This window comes from Drosophila mojavensis, unplaced genomic scaffold, assembly GCF_018153725.1.
Source record: "Drosophila mojavensis isolate 15081-1352.22 unplaced genomic scaffold, ASM1815372v1 contig_74, whole genome shotgun sequence".
Lineage (NCBI taxonomy): Eukaryota > Metazoa > Arthropoda > Insecta > Diptera > Drosophilidae > Drosophila > Drosophila mojavensis.
In genome coordinates, this window is record NW_025318899.1 from 9,169,620 (window position 1) to 9,187,874 (window position 18,255).

General features: G+C 46.5%; 6 protein-coding genes across 7 annotated transcripts; 3 read left to right on the top strand and 3 right to left on the bottom strand.

Annotated features, from left to right (window-relative positions):
• Positions 1–333: 333 nt before the first annotated feature.
• On the bottom strand, positions 334–2,209 carry LOC6581909 (protein phosphatase inhibitor 2). Its single transcript, XM_002007586.4, has 5 exons — positions 1,952–2,209; positions 1,428–1,543; positions 1,173–1,340; positions 1,013–1,107; positions 334–941 (listed from the first exon to the last, which is right to left on the bottom strand). Exons 2-5 carry the CDS (start codon positions 1,505–1,507, stop codon positions 676–678), a joined length of 609 nt encoding a protein of 202 aa, XP_002007622.1. The 5' UTR covers positions 1,508–1,543; positions 1,952–2,209; the 3' UTR covers positions 334–675.
• Positions 2,210–2,941: 732 nt separating this feature from the next.
• LOC6581910 (retinol-binding protein pinta) lies at positions 2,942–4,514 on the top strand. Its single transcript, XM_002007587.4, has 4 exons — positions 2,942–3,036; positions 3,142–3,717; positions 3,774–4,146; positions 4,201–4,514. Exons 2-4 carry the CDS (start codon positions 3,380–3,382, stop codon positions 4,459–4,461), a joined length of 972 nt encoding a protein of 323 aa, XP_002007623.2. The 5' UTR covers positions 2,942–3,036; positions 3,142–3,379; the 3' UTR covers positions 4,462–4,514.
• Positions 4,515–5,025: 511 nt separating this feature from the next.
• On the top strand, positions 5,026–11,231 carry LOC6581911 (zinc finger CCCH domain-containing protein 13). The gene is made up of 6 exons (XM_002007588.4): positions 5,026–5,154; positions 5,872–6,130; positions 6,199–6,445; positions 9,257–9,383; positions 9,454–10,889; positions 10,948–11,231. The coding sequence occupies exons 2-6, from the start codon at positions 5,924–5,926 to the stop codon at positions 11,151–11,153; spliced, it is 2,223 nt and encodes a 740-aa protein (XP_002007624.2). The 5' UTR covers positions 5,026–5,154; positions 5,872–5,923; the 3' UTR covers positions 11,154–11,231.
• Positions 6,447–7,670, bottom strand: LOC6581912 (spidroin-1). The gene has a single exon (XM_002007589.4). The coding sequence runs from the start codon at positions 7,581–7,583 to the stop codon at positions 6,549–6,551; it is 1,035 nt and encodes a 344-aa protein (XP_002007625.1). The 5' UTR covers positions 7,584–7,670; the 3' UTR covers positions 6,447–6,548.
• On the bottom strand, positions 11,228–15,317 carry LOC6581913 (kinesin-like protein Klp61F). Its single transcript, XM_002007590.4, has 6 exons — positions 14,992–15,317; positions 14,623–14,923; positions 13,116–14,448; positions 11,852–13,050; positions 11,521–11,781; positions 11,228–11,441 (listed from the first exon to the last, which is right to left on the bottom strand). Exons 1-6 carry the CDS (start codon positions 15,075–15,077, stop codon positions 11,412–11,414), a joined length of 3,210 nt encoding a protein of 1,069 aa, XP_002007626.1. The 5' UTR covers positions 15,078–15,317; the 3' UTR covers positions 11,228–11,411.
• Positions 15,318–15,551: 234 nt separating this feature from the next.
• Positions 15,552–18,140, top strand: LOC6581914 (phosphatidylinositol-3-phosphatase SAC1). Of its 2 annotated transcripts, none has more exons than XM_044010395.1 (2): positions 15,552–15,912; positions 15,981–18,140. In XM_044010395.1, the coding sequence occupies exon 2, from the start codon at positions 16,010–16,012 to the stop codon at positions 17,774–17,776; it is 1,767 nt and encodes a 588-aa protein (XP_043866330.1). In that variant the 5' UTR covers positions 15,552–15,912; positions 15,981–16,009; the 3' UTR covers positions 17,777–18,140. The 2 variants fall into 2 exon arrangements, with proteins under 2 accessions (XP_043866330.1, XP_002007627.2); XM_002007591.4 differs by having other exon boundaries at positions 15,561–15,908.
• Positions 18,141–18,255: the final 115 nt, after the last annotated feature.

Sequence of the window (18,255 nt, forward strand, 5' to 3'; positions counted from 1 at the left end):
TAGTACATATTGTTTTATTTTTATTTTTTTTTTAATAAATAACTAAACGTAAGGCCAAATCAATTTCAACTTCAATTTCATGCTCAAGACTCCAACGCGATTTTCCTCATTCGGCTTACATTCTTATCATTATTTACTTTTCTTTTGTGGCACTTTTGTGTGTGTGTGTGTGTGTGTATATATATGTTTGTGTGTGATGAGAAATTAAATTTCCACTTATTGAAAATTAAATGCATATGAATGCGTTCTGCTTGGAGTTTTGGACTAAGATTTGAGTTCAGTTATTCGATTGAGAACAAATGGTAGATCAGATCAAAGAAACATTCGACTATATATAACGCTACCAATTTATATATATGTATATTTACTCGTATATTAGTTTATAATGTGCACTTTAGTTGTAAAATATCCAGCAGCGTAATTTCATTAGATTTCTATTTCATTTGCAATATATATTTTCATTGATGGAAAACACAATTTAGCGCCGGCTGCGATTTGAAACATACGAACGTTACCCGACCCGCTGGGTAAATGTAAATGTAAATGTAAATTCAATTCAATTCATCACGTAGCAATAAATTAAGTTTCGGATGAGCAGCCAGCGTGGACAACGATAAACATCAACAATTAACGCCAGTTAGAACCCTGTTTGATATTGTTTTATACGTATTGCTATTAATTGTGGGATGGCTCCAGCTCCATGTTGTTGGTACTGGTATTGCTGGCATTGGTGGACGCGGATGTGGTTGCTTTTGGACCTGGCTTTTGGTTTGAGCAGCTCGCATAGCTGGCGGAACTGGAGGCCTCGATGGAGCCAGACGCTACTTCATTATCATCATCATCATCATCGTCCTCCTCCTGAATCAATTTGCGAGCCAATTTAACTGCCTCGAATTCGCGATAATGCGCTTTGCGACGCCTCTCGAATTCACGACGCCGTTCTGTAATAAGACACAAATATTTTAGAGAAATATGTGGGCATTGTTTATATATGTATCGTATTTCATATTACGTCGCTCCTCTTCGCTAATGGGCTGATCATCGCCGGAAGACCCTTCATCGTCAATGCTTTGGGAAGTCTGTTGTGAGCTGGCAGCAATACGTAGTCTGTAACGAGATATAAATATACAGAATCAGGTAACGCCCGTCAGGGGTGTGGATATTTGATATACTTCTCGACCAGCAGCTCGGTGTCCAGCTCGTCTTTGTTCTCATTGAATGGCTCCGTATAGTTGTAGGGTGTTTTTGGCTCATCGATCTTCATGTGTCCGTAATCCTTGTCGACTGGATGAAATGTTTGCAGCACATTTAGCTCATCGAACTTGGCACTTTTGCGAAAACTGCGAGCATTGCGAAAAAAAAAATAAATAGCGAATTCAGTTTAGCCCTTTTGGCTAATCTAAAAGGTCAGAGTTGCTAGCGCTCACCTGGCGCCCGACTTGTCAAAACTGCGCGAAGTCTTTAAAATGCCCTTGCATGGTAACTGTGGACTGGGATTGTTTTGCATTCTAACTCCGGTAGGTGGATCTCAGAAACGGGTTGGCTGCAATAGAAAGCACACAAATTGAAAGTTTTTACACATTTGCATATGCACATTACGTCAATCTGACGATTTACGACGCGGATGAATCACGGCCCGGCTCATAGTGCTGGCGAAAACAAGATCCATGGCATTAAGGTCTTAAAATTTGCTGAATTGTTGAATGACAGTTCGCGGCACTTACGACACCTTGCAGCGGCGCGCCGTGGCTGCCCTTGACGCATGGGGGGTCGCATGTGACCCACCCAACCACCCGCTGGGCAGATGCCACCCACACGGACTGTTTGCTGCTGTTGCGGCTGCCGTAGCCGTTGCCGTAGCATGTGGCATTGCGACGCCCTTTGCTGATTGCATCTGTCATTAGCTTATGGCCCAACGCACACTTTTACTTCTGTATTTTGGCAAACTTACTTTGATTTAGTATTATTTAAGCAATGCGGCAGCTGTATTAAATTGCAATGCAATTTACGTCTCGAAATTGCTGACTTGAAAGCGCATTTAAATCGCACGTGGTCTCGTTTAAAAAGCTCTATGCCTAACTTAATTTTGATGTTGTAAACGTACTTAAAACGCGCGCTATTAATTTTACCAAATTAGCGCTTTTCAATTTTGATTATTTTATCTATTTCTATTTGTATTTATGAGTGCGTCTGCTGAAAGGCGCTGTTAACTTACTGTGGGGTGCTGTTAGTTAACAGTCGACTGTTGCTGTTAGCACACAATGTTATTGCCAAGTGCTAGAGATGGTCGATATTTATGTATCTGTTGACGCAATTTCAATGAGTCACAATTTTTATAAAAGTGTGAAAATAATATTTAATTTAATAAATGTAACTTCGTACCATTTTTAAATCAAACATTTTAATAAATAGTGCAAAATCTGTGAAGGTTTCTGTTTCTTGCGCTGGCTCATCACTAACAGCAGTTGGCGCACTTTATTGCTCCTGTTAGTTAGCATTCAAAATAGCTACGCATTGTTAACCCTTATGTAGTTCCAAGGGGCTAATCTTTAATACAAACCAGAATGCTATTAATTAAGTTAAAGTGCATTTGTATAATATTAATACAAATTAGATTTTATTGTTAATATATATTAAGTATATTATTGATCAACAATTATCTTATTATCTTAGCCTTTTTCAGGCTAGAAATAGTCATGTCTATCGCACAGTCTGTCTCTCCGTCTCTCTGTATGCCTAACAAAAGCAATGAACGAAGATGAATTAAAGATCATTTACGTTGCCTATATGTATGCAGCAGTATGCATTTGGTATTTGTGTTTGAGTAAAACGAAGCTAGAATGCTTGCAGCAGCAGAGAGAGTTCCCATTGGTCACTTAAAGTTCGACTGAGAGAGACCTAGGCTTTGAGTGAAAGTCGCCCTATATAAAGGGCAGCAGCTGTAGCATTTCTTCAGTCGCTTATGGGGCTCAGTGTAGTGAAGTGTGGTAAAGAGAAGAGAAAACTTGAGGAAATACTTAGACGAAATTCTTGGAGGTAACACTTGCAATAAAAAATTAAAAGAAAAGGAAATACTTAGAATAATGATAATATTTTAATATATTTGCTATTATTGTATGTTTTCTTCCATTTTTCATCTAGCCGCTATTCCAGCATGTTTTCCTTCACTTTACCCCGGTTAGCCCACATTTATCCACAATCCAACTTATGTCGGAGCTCAACAGCTGGCAACACTGTGATAAGATTCTCAACGACATGTTTCTAATCTATAGACAGATTAGCTCGAATACTTGCCTTTGTTTCTTATCATATTAGACTAATAGAGTTTCACCTGCTAAAATTGCATTTTGAGCAATTTGGGTTTGATCGATATGTCAGTATGCATCTGATTACCATGAGCATTACAAAGGAATTCGCCGGAGTACGTCCGTTGCCAGCGGAACTTCAACGTAAAGCTATTGATGAACTGAACGAGGTGCCGGATCGTGTCCTCTCAGATATTGCTGCTCTACGGGAATGGCTGCTGAAGCAGCCGCATCTCTGCTCCTGCCTCTCGGATCAGTTCCTGCTGAGCTTTCTGCGTGGTAGCAAATTTAGCTTGGAGAAGGCCAAGCACAAGATTGATCGGTATTACACGCTGCAGGCTAGCATACCTGAGGTGTTCAATGAGCATCGTTTAGCCGATGATGCTCAGGTGCTGGAAATCATTCGGATGGGGTAGACAAGCAAAAGTCTCTAAAATAGATCGCCCAAATAAAGTTTTCTGTTTAAAGTGTTATTCTAAGGATACCCTTGGATGTGGGCGACACCGGTCCGGCTGTGACCATCATTCGTGCCGGGTCTTACGATACGCAGAAGTTCAAGTTCCAGGACATCATTCGAGTGGGCTCCATGTTTGGTGAGATCATGATGCTGGAAGACGACAATGCGAATGTCAGCGGCTATATCGAGATCATGGACATGGCAGGAGTAACCGCTGCCCACCTGTTTGCACTGCAGCCGCAGCTGCTCAGCAAGTTCTCAGCCTTTGCGGATGAGGCCATGCCCACGCGGCAGAAGGGGATTCACTTCATTAATGTGCCGGCGTCGTTTGAAAGCGGTTTCAATTCGCTGCGTGCCTTCTTTCCTGCGAAGATTAAGAATCGGGTAAGTCATATCCATGAGATTAGATATTCATTTATTTTATGATACTCTTTGTAGGTTTCTGTCAGCTCCGATCCGGAGGCGATCTTTGAGTGCGTTAAACGCGACTATTTGCCGCAGGAGTACGGAGGCAGCAGAGGTACTATGCAGGACATCATTGGGCAAATGGAGTCCAAAATGCTGAGCTACCGGGAATACTTCGAGCAATCGCATCTCTTTGGCAGCAACGAGAAGCTGAGGGATGATAACGCCGCCAATATAGACTGCCAGAGTTACTTCGGCCTGGATGGCTCATTTCGCATGTTAGATATCGATTGATAAACTCTAAATTTGATTAACTATAAATAGCCAATAAATTGATTTGACTTTGATTAACTTTCACTCTCTGCCCCTCCACCAATAACGTTGTTTGTTATCTAATCAATCATGTTAATTCGAGCAATACTTATTGATTTATATTCCCCATAGACCTCTATTTCTGCTCTAGCTGTCAGATCTGCTCCACATGCTCTCCATACGTCCACTAAATCCTGCCTGCTGTACATTATATATCTATAGATAGCTATATATCAATATCAAGTCGATTTTTCGTAATTAACTCTTAATACTCTATCAAATTTAACAAGCAGTCATAGCAGTGACATATTAAGAGATTTCTATGAAAACTTTACTACCTATTACCATAAAATCAAAAGAGAAACTGCACTCAATTTTCTTTGTCTGAGATCAGCTGCTGGTCGTAGCTCTTGTTCTCGGGAGAACAAGTGAACTACGCGCAGTGCCAAAAAGTAAACAAAAAGTATTCCAAAATATTCAGAATAGAAAAACTACAAGCAACTAAAATAAACCACTCGCCGATCGGCGATCGCTGCTGATCAGAGAAATAGTTCAGTAATCTTTGGAGAGTCGTCGGGATCGCTACGCAGTGTCGAGACGCAACGGTGCTCACAAAACAGAAATGAATTGACTGTTGGAAGTGCTTGGAGTGAAAAGAGAAATATATAAAGTGCGGTACGGTTCAAGAAAATTTGGCATACATAAATGTAAATGATGCCTTCAGCACTCAACAGGCAACAAGTTCATTAAATTTCAACAGATAATTGCCCATTAAGGAAATCAAATGAAATCAAAGAAACTAATTATTTAGACATCTTAAACACATATGTAGCTACGTCTCTCTCATCATCAAGTTCTGTATAAATACATATAGATATGTATGTATATATATATAGATGTGCATATGGTTCATCTGTCTGGCTAGTATTTGGACTATGAAAAGTAAAAATTTCTTAGCAGCTTGCCCTGCTTGGTTGGCTCTGTCCATCTGTCCGCCTGTCCAACCATCCATCTGTCTGTGCTGGCAGTGCTGATGAGATTGATGTTGTTGCCCAAAATAGTTTCCATAAAACACGGCCGCAAGTTTGCGTCCCTCCCAAACCACTTACCCGACCTTGCGAGGCCGTCGGTGCGAGTCGACTAAATAAATATTTAGACAAAACTTAATGAACATGTGTGAGATTTGGGATTTCCCATTCCCATTCCCATTCTTGGCCCACCTGTAATTGTAAATTGTTGCCTCAACCGTGTCTTGCCCTGATTTCTGATTTATATACCCTCGCACTGCAAATATAGGGTATTCGCACTGATTGTAGCGCATTCATTAGTCGACTTTGTCACTCAGTGCGCTTTTCTCAAATTCCGATTCACAATTTCATAATTTGTGCGCAGCGAACCGCGAAATTGGCCAAGGGAAGACGCATAGCCCTCTGGGTGCATCAGCATGTCGAGCAGGCGAGCCCAGTCCCTGCCGCCGCACATGTTGGAGCCGGTGAAGCCGGAGCGTGGACGCTGTGTGACTGCCATCTGCGTTTCGTGGAAGGTGTTCAGCTGCATCGTCTCCCATGTGCTGCTCGTGCTGCTCGTCGTCTCGTATTGTGTGGGCGGCGCCTATTTGTTTCAGCACCTCGAACGGCCGCACGAAATTGAGGTGAGAGACTGCCTTGGCTATTCCAATTCCACAAGAGAGTTAGTTACCCAACAGCACTGCCCGAGCAGGTCAAGCGGGACATACGGAACCTGCGCTTCAATCTCACCGAGCGCATTTGGCTGCTCTCCGACGATGCGGTCGTGCTGCGCGAGAGCGATTGGATGGCGAATGTGAGCAAGCACCTGGCCAACTTTGAGAAGCAAATCATGACGGCCATCAAGACAGACGGCTGGGATGGCGACGAGGACCTGCTCAAATCGCAGTGGACCTTCGCCGGCTCACTCTTCTACTCCATCATAGTCATAACCACGATTGGTGAGTGTTCCACAGAAATTTATTCGCATTAAACATAAATCTAATCCTAAGCACTAAACTCTATGAGAGGGAGAATTGCTACTAGATCTTGCTCTATCTAGCTCTAGATCTTCTTATTTAGCTTATCATTTACTGCCGCTGGCTTGATGGACACACTTTTGGCATTCTTGCCCTCGGCCACGGCGGGCGACTTCTCGTCATAGCCGAAACCCGCATAGTTGCCACCAAATCCTGTGGGTGGCAGACCCGGCGGCCCGAAGTTGGCCAGGCCGTAGCCCTCAGTGTACTGTGGTCCGGCGTACTGATTGGATGGGTATTGCCCCAGTCCTGGATATTGACCGCCTTGTGCTCCATACTGATTGGTGTTGTAGTTGGAGCCTGGATAAGAGCCAAACGGATATTGATTGCCAGCGCCAGCAAACTGGCCCAAGCCGCCGACGCCGCCTAGCTGTCCACCGGGCTGGCCTGGGAAGGCTGTGTTTAAACCTGGATAAGCTGCTCCGCCAGCGCCCAGTCCTGGATAGGCAGCGCCTCCAGCGCCCAGTCCTGGATAGCCTCCTAGTCCAGCACCCAGTCCTGGATAGCCCGCACCGGCACCCGCGTTTGCGAATCCACCAGGATAATTGCCTGCTCCTAATCCATTCTGTGCACCCCCGAATCCAGGCTGGTAGACATTGGGATTTACAGGTGGTCGGCCTATAATGCCCGTAGGTCCTCCCGGGCCGACCAGCACACCTGGACTGCCACCTCCAAAGCCGCCAAGTCCCGCAAACTGGCCTCCACTAGCTGGCTGCCCACCAAATCCGCCATAGGGATTGCCACTCGGGTAGGGATTGTATTGGCGGGTGCCCACATTGGGCGGCGTGGTCACTGTGGGCTCCACATCCACATAGTCCTCGATCTCATCGTTCTCCGGCTCGCCAGGCAGCGGTCGCCGTGTTGTCGGCTCGCGTCTCAACTGATTTTGGTTGGGCTTTCGTAGAGAGCCACTGCGATCGATGTCCTTGTCATGGAAGGCGCGCTCCCTTCTGCTGTAGGTGCGCCACACCCAATGATCCTCCGGCGATCTTGCGGACACAATGGCCAGCTGGCAGATGATGCTGGCAGCCAGCAACACGATGAGGCAATGTTTTCGCATGCTTTTGCAGTTGACCGCGATTCAATGGGAGCTCTGATTATATTATTATGACTCTGCTTGGTTCACACACTGACCCGTATTTCTCGTATAACGCTGCGAACAGAATAATTCGGCAATGCGAGCGGCACACGCTACTTATATAACAATGGGCCAGCGACAGCAACGACAAGCATAACGACGACGCACTAAAGTCACTCGAGTGTGGCTGGGCGAGGACGGCACATGGACGGGCACAGTGGGACCAGCCACTGCCATTGCCATTGGCCAGCGATCAGCATATGATGAGGCCCACTGTGCCGCACTGCAAACAGCTAATGAATCAACGCAAACAAGCCAGACAGAGCAGACAGAGAAGACAGAGCAGCCAGATCGCAGCAGAGGCAGACAAGACACGCCGTATTTAACAGCGATCAGCGATCGGCTTTGATCGGCGAGCACGCAGCCCACGTATTTAGCATTGATTCATCCATGCCCAAGAGACTGCCAAACCGCAAATAAAAAACCTATAAGTGATCGCCGATCAGTGATCAGTGATCTGCACTCTGTGTTCTGTGTGGTCAGTGATCCGCCCAGGAACTGCTGCAATCGATTGGGACACGTCCACAATGATCACGTAGAAATCGCATATATATTGAAATCGCTTTGTGAACGATCGTTAGACTCCATGAAGGGTACCTTTGAATGATTACAAAACATTTTCCTGGAAATTAAATTGAGTTCACAAATGAGTTTACAAAATTTTACAGCTCAGTTTAATGCCAGAAGTTGTGGAGTATAATTAGAGTTCATTTATTGATCAAGCCCGGATTTGGTGCAGCGGCAATTGCCTTATCATTCAGATCGTGCAGCATATGGCATCGTTTTATTTTTGTGTGTTTTTTCGGCTACACTTTGCTGCACACAGGTTGATTGGCCCACTGAACGTCCACGTGAATGACCTCTAAAATAGTTTCAGCATCGGACTTGATTGCATGGAAGGGGGTGAGGCAGGAAATATCCAACGAAATCAAAAGTTAGAATCATTTTTCACAAAATACATTCAAAACAAACGCAAGGTCAAACGCGATTGACCGAAGATGAGTTTTAGATTTTAGATTGATGGTGGGAACTCTTTCAGGCAGTATACCCAATATGGATCTGGCATTAAATAACTTGCCTCTGGCTTCCATGGGTTTAATGACCGACGCTTCGCGACGTCTGTTTGGTCTAAGCCAACGCCGCACCCACTGCCCATCAGCCGTGGCGTCTGTGCGAATGCAAACACTTCCGCAGCGCCGCCAGAGCTAGCGGCGAAACTTGAAAAGCCCATTTCGTACTTGCGTGGGGGAGACGGTAATAGATTAGCTTCCTAAAAGCAGGTCGATTAGGCACGTTGTGCCCATTAGCATGCCCAGAAATTTTACAATTTGCCAATTTGCAAGCGAATAGATAATAATTTATAGAGTTCAAGGCACAACTAAAGATAAACTCATGTTGTTTATATGTTTTGAAGGCAACTTAATCAAGTTGGCCATAAAGAAATCCCTCTGCCTGCCCCTCCCTTAATCAATGCCTTACCCCTTTTTAAATGAAGCATAATCCACATAGATTGTCCCATTAAATATGTTTTGTTTTGGTCTTGTTCATTCACATGTAACATGATTGGCTGTAACCCCGACTCCGATTCTGGACAGGCTATGGCCACATATCACCGCGCACAGACTGGGGCAAGGTGACAACGATCTTCTATGCCATCGTGGGCATCCCATTGATGCTGCTCTGTCTGTCAAACATTGGAGATGTGATGGCCACATCGTTTCGGTGAGTTCAACGTGCTCACAGTGCTGTAGCTCGCGTATCCATTGTTCACCTCTGGCTGTCCGTCATGCAGGTTTCTCTATTGGCGCATCTGCTGCTACGTGTGCACTCGTTCGGCCAGGCGTTCCAGGAACCGACGCTCAAGGCAAAGATCGATTCGTATGCGTTCGCAGCGGGTTACGTCCCGATCCCAGCCGCCGCCGACGTTCAGGCGTTCCATGAAGATGACGCAGCGCTCCAACAATGACTCTGGACTGGGCCCTTCCTTGGGTCACGCCTACTCGGACCCAGAGCTGCGCACGATTGGCAGGAACTACGATGATCGTGATCGCGACTTTGGCGGCGGGGGCGGCTATCGGGGCAGTGGAGGACGATCACGTCGCCAACAGTTATACCACGTGCCGCTGCAGCATGAGCCTCGCAAGCGTCACACCATCTACGGGGATGAGTACGAGCCACAGACGCTGAATCGAGCCAATCGTTACAGCAGCCGGCAGCGACAGCGGGACAGAATGCGGGATCGGCACACTGTGGAGCGCGAGCGTTACCTGGGCCACTCGAGAAACCACATACATGGCTCCATCGATGACTTCAGCGACATGCAGCCACCGGCCAAGCGGGCAGGGCAGCAGGAGACGCGCGCCTCGCGAGAGCTGGATCGCTTGCATTCGGTTCCGGGTCGTGGGCGGGCAAAGAGTGTGGATCCGCGGCATAGCCACGCCTCCTCACACTACGAAGACGTGGATGAAGATGTGGTTCGCAAGACGCCCATCATACACAATCGTTATGCGCTGGAGGACGACGACTTGGTCAATAGCAGGCAGCAATCTCGCAATGCTCCACGCAGCCAATCGATGCCCAGGTCGGCGCATCGTCAGCGCCAACGTCAAAGGGAGCTGGAACGAGAGCGCTCGCCGCAGCCACCTTCGCACCACCACCACCACCACCACCAACATCATCAACAACAACAGCTACGACCCAATGGACGACGTGCTGGCAGTCTGGGCCGTCAGTCCTCACGATATGGCAATCATCTCGAGCCGCCAGACTACGATCCCGCCCCATCGCAACGACAGCGGCGCGCTCGTTCGCCGCGCTACGCAGACTATGTGGAGGAGAGCTTTGACGAGCTGTCCATGTGCGAAGACAATGGCCTGTACGAGGATTATCCAGTGCGTCATGGCTCCCGCAATCGAGAGAGAGAGCCGCGCCGAGAGCGTCGTCGCGAACGCCGACTGCCGCCCTCCCCACGTATCATGTCGCCCATGGGCTTTCCCGTGCAGCGCCAGATCAGGCGGCGCCCCAGCTACGACTACGACGATGAGGACTCAATGTACGGCGATGACTATGGCGACGACATGGTGCCCAAAGATCGGCCAGTGCCCATCTGGCTATGCGTCTTTCTGGTTGTCAGCTATATACTGGGCGGCGCTGCGCTATTTAACGCCTGGGAGACCTGGTCGTTCCTGGACTCTGCCTACTTTTGCTTCATCACGTTGACCACAATAGGTGAGCGCTCGCTGATCATTAATCTATATTCCAATAACTCGCATTACTTTTCCTACAGGCTTCGGTGACTTTGTGCCCGACAAGGGCGTGAAGGACGAGTCGCAGCAGTCCATTGCCTACTGCTCGCTGTATCTGCTCTTTGGCATCGCGCTGCTGGCCATGAGCTTCAATCTGGTGCAGGAGGAGTTCATAGCCAATGTTAAGGAAGTGGCTCGGCGCCTGGGCATACTCAAGGATGATGACGATGAGCAGGAGGACGAATAGTTCTCCTTAATGAAAATAAAATACTCCGAAGTGTTTCGATTTTAATTATTCCAAAAATTATACAAGAATTTCAATTCATATACCATATTCATTTTAATTCAGTGTAGTAAGGGCGTGCTTAGTTAAGGTAAAAATATATGTGCATAATAAATTTAATAAGAATTTCACGAGTTAATAAAATGCAAAAGTAAAATTTAAAATAAAAAGGAACAGGCAAATAAAGAAACGCTCCAATTGGCGGACTGCTGGCTGCACCTCTTACTGGGCCACATTCTCCTTGTTGTTGTGCTGTGCGGAGAGATATGAAAGTGAATACGATTGGAATTATGATTGCTCTACTATTTAACAGCTCGTATTTATAGCTCACCCGATTGAAGGCTGGCGAACAAAGAGGAGAGTTTCGAGGTGAATTGCGTGACGAATTCTTATTGGGCGTCAGGGAAGTGGACAGAGAGTTGCTACGTTTGTTGACCAGTGGTTGCTTTAGCGAATTCGATCCGCTTCTGGTCACTCGAGCCTTCAGGTTTCCTCCGTCGACGGGGTCAATGGGCGTGGAATTCATAATGGTCTCCGTTTCGGACAATTCTTGCACAGAATGCAACGATACCTCTGGCTCACCCTCGCTGCACTGAAATGCCAATTGAATTTATTATTTAGTTATACAAGTGAAATGCACGATAAATAAGATCACAACTTACCTCATCGATAGTGGCTGTGGTGTCCAAATCCGACCAGTCCTGTTCCTGCCTATAACGACGCACAATATCCTGATGCGGCGATGTGGCTGCCAAGGTGCGTGGATAAATAAAGTCACGCTTTGATGGGGTCGTGCCAGTTGGCGTATAAGTTTTAAGCTCGCTCTGATAGAAATTCGAGAGGTCCTTGTGGCAAGTCTCCAACTGTTGCCGCTGCAATATCGCATGCTGCTTTGTCTGATTCGAGAGTTTATTAATGAGATCGGCAGTGAGGGCATCATGCCCATGGCCCAATTTAACATCATCCGAGATAATCTTATGGATACTTTCGGTGGCTGATTCAAGCTGTTTCTGCTGCTCGTGACGCAGCTGTTCGGCTCGCTCCTCGCTGGTCGAGCACATCTGTCGCATTTGCTGTTCATGCATGCGAACCGTTTGAATGCTGTGATCAGCATGCTTGGCGCTCTCCTTGTTCAAGTTCTCTAGCTGAATCTGCAGCGTGGAGCACTTGGCAACGCCGTGATCCACGCACAGCACTGCAGCCTGCAGCTGGCTACACAGTTCGTCACGTGCCGCCTGCGCAGCCACTGAGCCCTCCATGGCATAGGCCTGCATGCTGTTGCCAGTCTGCTGGACCTGCTCGTTGACCGCCACATGGTTGCGTTTCAGTTGGCCCACACGTGAGCCCATGCTGACTGTGTTTTTGGCTCGCTTCTGCTGCAATTGTTCCAGCTGCTGAAGCAGCTCTCCTTCCTGTTTTGCCAGCTCCTCTTCGTAAGCCAGTTCAGCCTGCAACTGTTGCAGTTCCTCCGCATCTGGCGCACTCAGCGCTGTCAACTGCTGCAATTGCTGTTTAACCAGTTCCACGTGTTGCTGCAATGCCTTTGCGTTGCGCTCAATAATTGGCGAGAAGCCATTGCGCATGCTATCCAGCGCTGCCTTGTGACGCTCATTGTTCGCCTCCAGCTCCTGCAAATTGGCCATTATATCCTCGCTTATCTGCGTCTTCCGTTGTTGCATTTGCTCCAACAGCTGTGCGACTACCGCTTGGCAATGGGCATCGCCACTGCTAGCAACAGCTTCCGCAAACTGTGCCTGCAGCTGCCCATGTGCTGCCAAGGCTTCCAAGCAAGTTGCACGCAAATTCTCGATGCTCGTGGTGGCGTTAGCCACCAGACGCTTATGTACGTTGGTGCAGTTTGCTGTGCAGGAGAAATTAAAGTATATAAGCATAAGACTAAGATAAGTAATCTAATTCATTGCCTACCTAGCTCGTCCGTCAACTGCTGCGTGGAGCCAGCCTGTTGTTCCTGGTACTGATTAAGACTGCCATCGAGAACCTCTAGATTTTCACGCATGCGCTCCGTGAATTGAGCGCACGTGCTGCGGATCTTTTCATCCACAGTGCGACGCCGCTCAATGGTGCCTAATAGCTGATGGGTATCATTGGAAGCCATGTCGGCCACTTCTAGGATTTGATTTGCTTGCGTTGTCAACTCCTGTTCGGTCTTCATATGCGACTCGACCAGCTGTTTCTTTTCCTTATAACGGCGCTTTGTTTTGCTGAGCACCTTCTTGGTGAGCAGCAGAGAGCCTTTGGTCTCGGTTAAATTCTGCTCAGTGCGAGTGAGCTTCTGGGTCTTCTTCACGAGACTCATGCTGACCTCGTTGAAGATTTTCTCTTTGTTTTGCAACTCATCCTTCAGCGCTTTAAGGAGCAGCATTTTTTCATTTAGCTCACGTGTCTGCGAATCCATCTTAAGCATCATCTCATTGTAGGTATCCTCGGCCAAGTAGATGCCATTCTTGTCGCGTGCCGCCATCAAATCTCGTTTCAGTTTATCGATCTCTTCGGTGTACTCTTTGAGTACTGTCTTCTTGGTCAGCTTTTGATTAACCTCTGGTCTGTTCTGGATATTCTTGGCTCGATGTGCGTACTCAAGAGTGCTGAGCGTCTCCTCAATGTCCTTGTGGCCAGGCGAGATAGTAGCTATAATTGAAGTCTTGGTACGCCCACCCAACGACTCCTGCAACAGGCGAGTCAATTTGGACTCACGATAAGGCACATGAGGGGCGCGATCCACCAAGGCAGTAATGACACGTCCGAGCGTCAGCAGACTCTGATTGATATTCACTGTTTCTCGTACTCGAATGCCTTTCTCGTTGCCCGCCTTGGACACATTTTCACTGCCCGCCAAGTCTACCAGATTGAGCTTGCCAATTTTCAGCATCTCTTCTCCGTCGATGCCATTCTCACGTATGTGAACAACAATTGAGAAAACGGTATGAGAACGAGAGGATTGAGCATTCATCAGTGTGGTAGCCGTTTTACGGCGCTCCTTGCCCTTCTCCAGCAGCTTGTACACATCGTCTTTGCTATGGACAGGTATCTCTTCGAGACCCTGTATGATTACCGAACCTTTTTTCGTACTATCATCGAATATACGAATCTTAGTATTATCATCGGTTGAGAGCAAATCGCACAGCTCTTCATTATATAACTCCAAATAGGAGATGCGCATCGTGAACTCCAGCTCCGTCATACGCAGCTCATCAAACAAATGGCTGAGCGCACGCGGTATAATGCCGATTTCAGAGTCCTATAAGAGAGGCGTGTACAAATTAGAAAAAGGTTTGAAATTCTCAGAATCAAAAGGCAACATTTGCGAGGTCAAAAACAAAGTAGTAAAACTCGTTTTCGCAGGTCAATAAAGGTTTCAAACGAAACGCAACTGTACCGCGCAGGCGCAACTTGACTTGTGGATTTCACTTACATCTTCCCAGGTGGACCTCAGTTCGGCGCACTCATTGCCCACCATGGTATGTGTTTTTCCAGTTCCCGTCTGCCCATAGGCAAACACCGTGCAGTTGTATCCAGCGAGCACCTCCTCGATGAGAGGTGCCACGACCGTGCTGTAGACATCGCATTGTCGCGATTCCGGACCAAAAGTCCGATCAAACGTAAATTTCTTGGTCAACTTGGAGTCGAGCGTGTGCCGAGTGATTATTTCACGCGGCGGCATTACATCCACGACCTCCGCGGAGCGTATGCAGCGTTCCCGCGAATTCAGCGGCCTTCAAAAATATCATCATCTTCAGCATTAGACATCAATAAGTATTGAATATGATAAATTAAAACTCACCTGACGCGCACATAGACTTGAATATTTTGGTTTGATTTCCGCTGAGGCTGCTGGCGCGAGCCGTTCGCACCCGATGTCAAATCCATATTTCAAGAATGACGCCAAGCCCTTTTGCTATTAGAAATAACTGTAGTTTATGTATATATATAAATGTTTTGTTTGTGTGCGAGAATGTACACTGCACTGATTGCACACTAGCAAAATTTGCAAATTTGGTATCAATTTATATATATTTAGATGGTTTTTGTCTGCAATAAGCAAAAATATTACAATCCGCCGCTTTATTAATCGCGTCGTCCGTTCGATTTTGAAAGATGCACAAAACACATATTTACTTACAAAATGGGTACACACTGGGAAAATAGTTCTTAATAATTGAAACATGTGCACACACTGTTATCGTTGCTATCGTTATTATATAAATGAGTAAAATTGCTTGCTTTGGCAATGAATATTTTTTTAATCAAGCTTAAGAAAATAGTGTCAGAACCATTTTAAATTTGTTCAGCGGAATAATGAAATATTTCTTCTCGTATAATAATATTAACATAAGTATTCCGCGCCCTCTTACTAACAAAAATAGATGACAGATGGCGCCAGCTTTGACTATCGATAATGCATCGATTGCTTTGGTGCTCTAGTATGTTTGTGTGAAATTGCCTGTGCCTTCGTCACCTCGTTAAATAGTTTTGTAGGTTTATTAAAATTGCCATGTTTGCAGCTGTTTCGTATATTTAAAATTGAAATAGCTCCCTCGGCGACAACATCACACACACGACAGGCATAACTAACAACAAAACCAAAACTGCAGTTATTACACCTGCTGCTAATTTTGCTGCTGCCGGTGCTTGAATTCGTGTGCGTGTGTGTTGCGTGTGTGCGCCGTCATCGGTGGGAAGAAGTTTTCATAAAAAGCAGTAAGCAAACAACAACAATAATAACAACCATGTCAGACAGTGTTATCAGATGATGATTGTATTATTTGGTAGGTGTACGAGCGGATTATTTGGCCAGCAGCATGGAGGGCGAGAACGATGTTTACGATGACATGAATCTGTACATAACACAAGAGAACTTCATTGTCGAGCCGAACGGACAGGATGAGCTCTTGGTTATTGGTCGCCTCGATAAGGTCACGCGAGTGCAGCCCAAGACTTCACAGCTGATCAATCAGCGACCGACCAGACGAATCTGCGGCATCCTGGGCACAATACATTTGCTTAGCTGCGACTATTTGCTGGTGGCAACCCATCGCATTTTCGTGGGAGTTCTTAACAATGCCATCGTATGGCGATTGGCTGGTTACGATATTATACCCTACATTCCAAATGCGATTCAGCGTTCAGAGAACTCCAGTTTCTTGAAAATGCTCCGTCAGACGCTGGATACCAAATTCTACTACTTCTCATACCGATACGATCTAACGCAGAGTCTGCAACGGCAGCACGAAAATAAGGTGCCAAAGGTGATGCCAGGCCTGCTGCAACGTTCCGACGAGCGATTTGTATGGAACCGATATGTGCTGGAGCAATTCAAATGCAACAATATGCAGCGCTTCCAGCTGCCAATTATGCAAGGCTTTGTGTCGATCAACCAAGTGCAAATTAATGGACAAACCTTTTTCTGGAGCATTGTCAGCCGGAGATCTGTGCAGCGTGCGGGCACGCGACTCTTCTGTCGTGGCAGCAACGACCTGGGCCAAGTGGCAAACTTTGTTGAAACAGAGCAGATTGTCGAATTCAATGGACAACGTACAAGCTTTGTGCAGACGCGTGGTAGCATTCCCTTTCAGTGGCAGCAGCTACCCACGTTGCGCTATAGTCCCAAGCCGCGACTGACACCAGGCAAAGATTACTTGGCTGCATGCACTGCGCATTTCAACGCACAGCTTAAATATTATGGCAAGGTAGTGGCTATCAATCTAATAAACCAAAAAGGTGTCGAGGGCGAGCTGGAGGCCACATTTGCTCGACTTGTGCGCGAATTGAACAATCCTGCAGTGCGCTACGAGGCATTTGACTTTCACCATGAGTGCCGGAAAATGCGTTGGAATCGACTTAACATTCTAATCGATCGACTTGCCTATGAGCAGGATAGCTTTGGTTTCTTCCATGCCTTCGACAATGGCACCCTGGTGTCGTCGCAGCAAGGCGTATTCCGCACGAACTGCATCGATTGTCTCGACCGGACCAATGTGGTGCAGAGTATGCTGGCCCGTCGCTCCCTTACCGCCGTGCTGCAAAAACTGGGCGTGTTACACATCGGCCAAATGGTCGAGAATGCATCCACCAGCTTTGAGACGATATTCAAGGGCGTCTGGGCGGACAACGCGGATCTAGTCTCGCTGCAATATTCGGGCACAGGTGCTCTCAAAACGGACTTCACACGGACTGGCAAACGCACCAAGGCCGGTGCTCTTAACGATGGCAAGAACTCTCTAGTGCGCTACTATTTGAACAATTTCGCAGATGGCAGGCGCCAAGATGGCATCGATTTGTTCTTGGGCAACTATATCGTGAATGATAGCGAGAATATCATCCAAGCAACGCCATTGGAGACGCCTCGCGGCTGGCGGTACTATATGTTCCCATCGGTGCTCCTAATTGCTGTCGCCATGTTTTTTGCCACGATGACATATCCATCCGAATTCAATACGGAGAACTTGCTCTTCATGCTCTTCTGGGGTGCTATGATCGCGGTTAGCGCCACTGGCATCTTACATTACGGCGTGGAATTTGTGCAATGGCCGCAGCTTTTTCCAGTTACATCCTTTCATTCCGCCTGACATTAGTATCGTTTAGTAACTCAACTATAATGAATGGCCTTCCAGGTCTGCTTGCTTTTAGGTGCCCACACAGACACTGCTTAAAAAAATATATGAAGCAAAATTCCTGTATTTATTGCTCTCCTATTCTGTATTTTGTGTTATACACGCTCGATTCCCTCTTTTGAGAAGCCTTATAAGCTTTTTAGTTAAACTTGACGAAGCTTTGCCCGGCTGGAGCGGCAGCTGGAAAGGCACAACCCGGAGGCAGTGACCGTAGCAGCGCCACTTTAATTAATTACATTTACGAGTAGCTCAATCAATTTTGTGTAGAACAATTTCGGGATTTGAATAAAGGATTTTAGATATAAAAGAGACCCCAAAATGAATGCGTTTCAATTCTAAATTCTTGCAGATTGGAATGGAAAAATAGATTTGGAAATGATTATGATGATTATGATTATGTTGCATTCCATATCACATAAATATCCATATGAATG

What these genes read in the sequence shown, in the direction of transcription:
- LOC6581910 (XM_002007587.4), top strand. Translation starts at nt 3,380, where the DNA reads ATGCATCTGATTACCATGAGCATTACAAAGGAATTCGCCGGAGTACGT. An exon ending in CTGGAAATCATTCGGATGGG is followed by an intron (nt 3,718 to 3,773) that starts GTAGACAAGCAA and finishes TTCTGTTTAAAG; the next exon opens with TGTTATTCTAAGGATACCCT. An exon ending in CTGCGAAGATTAAGAATCGG is followed by an intron (nt 4,147 to 4,200) that starts GTAAGTCATATC and finishes TACTCTTTGTAG; the next exon opens with GTTTCTGTCAGCTCCGATCC.
- LOC6581913 (XM_002007590.4), bottom strand. Translation starts at nt 15,077, where the DNA reads ATGGATTTGACATCGGGTGCGAACGGCTCGCGCCAGCAGCCTCAGCGG. An exon ending in CAAGTCTATGTGCGCGTCAG is followed by an intron (nt 14,924 to 14,991) that starts GTGAGTTTTAAT and finishes ATATTTTTGAAG; the next exon opens with GCCGCTGAATTCGCGGGAAC. An exon ending in TGAGGTCCACCTGGGAAGAT is followed by an intron (nt 14,449 to 14,622) that starts GTAAGTGAAATC and finishes CCTCTCTTATAG; the next exon opens with GACTCTGAAATCGGCATTAT.
- LOC6581909 (XM_002007586.4), bottom strand. Translation starts at nt 1,507, where the DNA reads ATGCAAAACAATCCCAGTCCACAGTTACCATGCAAGGGCATTTTAAAG. An exon ending in TTTGACAAGTCGGGCGCCAG is followed by an intron (nt 1,341 to 1,427) that starts GTGAGCGCTAGC and finishes CAATGCTCGCAG; the next exon opens with TTTTCGCAAAAGTGCCAAGT. An exon ending in CATTAGCGAAGAGGAGCGAC is followed by an intron (nt 942 to 1,012) that starts GTAATATGAAAT and finishes GTCTTATTACAG; the next exon opens with AACGGCGTCGTGAATTCGAG.
- LOC6581911 (XM_002007588.4), top strand. Translation starts at nt 5,924, where the DNA reads ATGTCGAGCAGGCGAGCCCAGTCCCTGCCGCCGCACATGTTGGAGCCG. An exon ending in AACGGCCGCACGAAATTGAG is followed by an intron (nt 6,131 to 6,198) that starts GTGAGAGACTGC and finishes CTGCCCGAGCAG; the next exon opens with GTCAAGCGGGACATACGGAA. An exon ending in CATCACGTTGACCACAATAG is followed by an intron (nt 10,890 to 10,947) that starts GTGAGCGCTCGC and finishes CTTTTCCTACAG; the next exon opens with GCTTCGGTGACTTTGTGCCC.
- LOC6581912 (XM_002007589.4), bottom strand. Translation starts at nt 7,583, where the DNA reads ATGCGAAAACATTGCCTCATCGTGTTGCTGGCTGCCAGCATCATCTGC.
- LOC6581914 (XM_044010395.1), top strand. Translation starts at nt 16,010, where the DNA reads ATGGAGGGCGAGAACGATGTTTACGATGACATGAATCTGTACATAACA.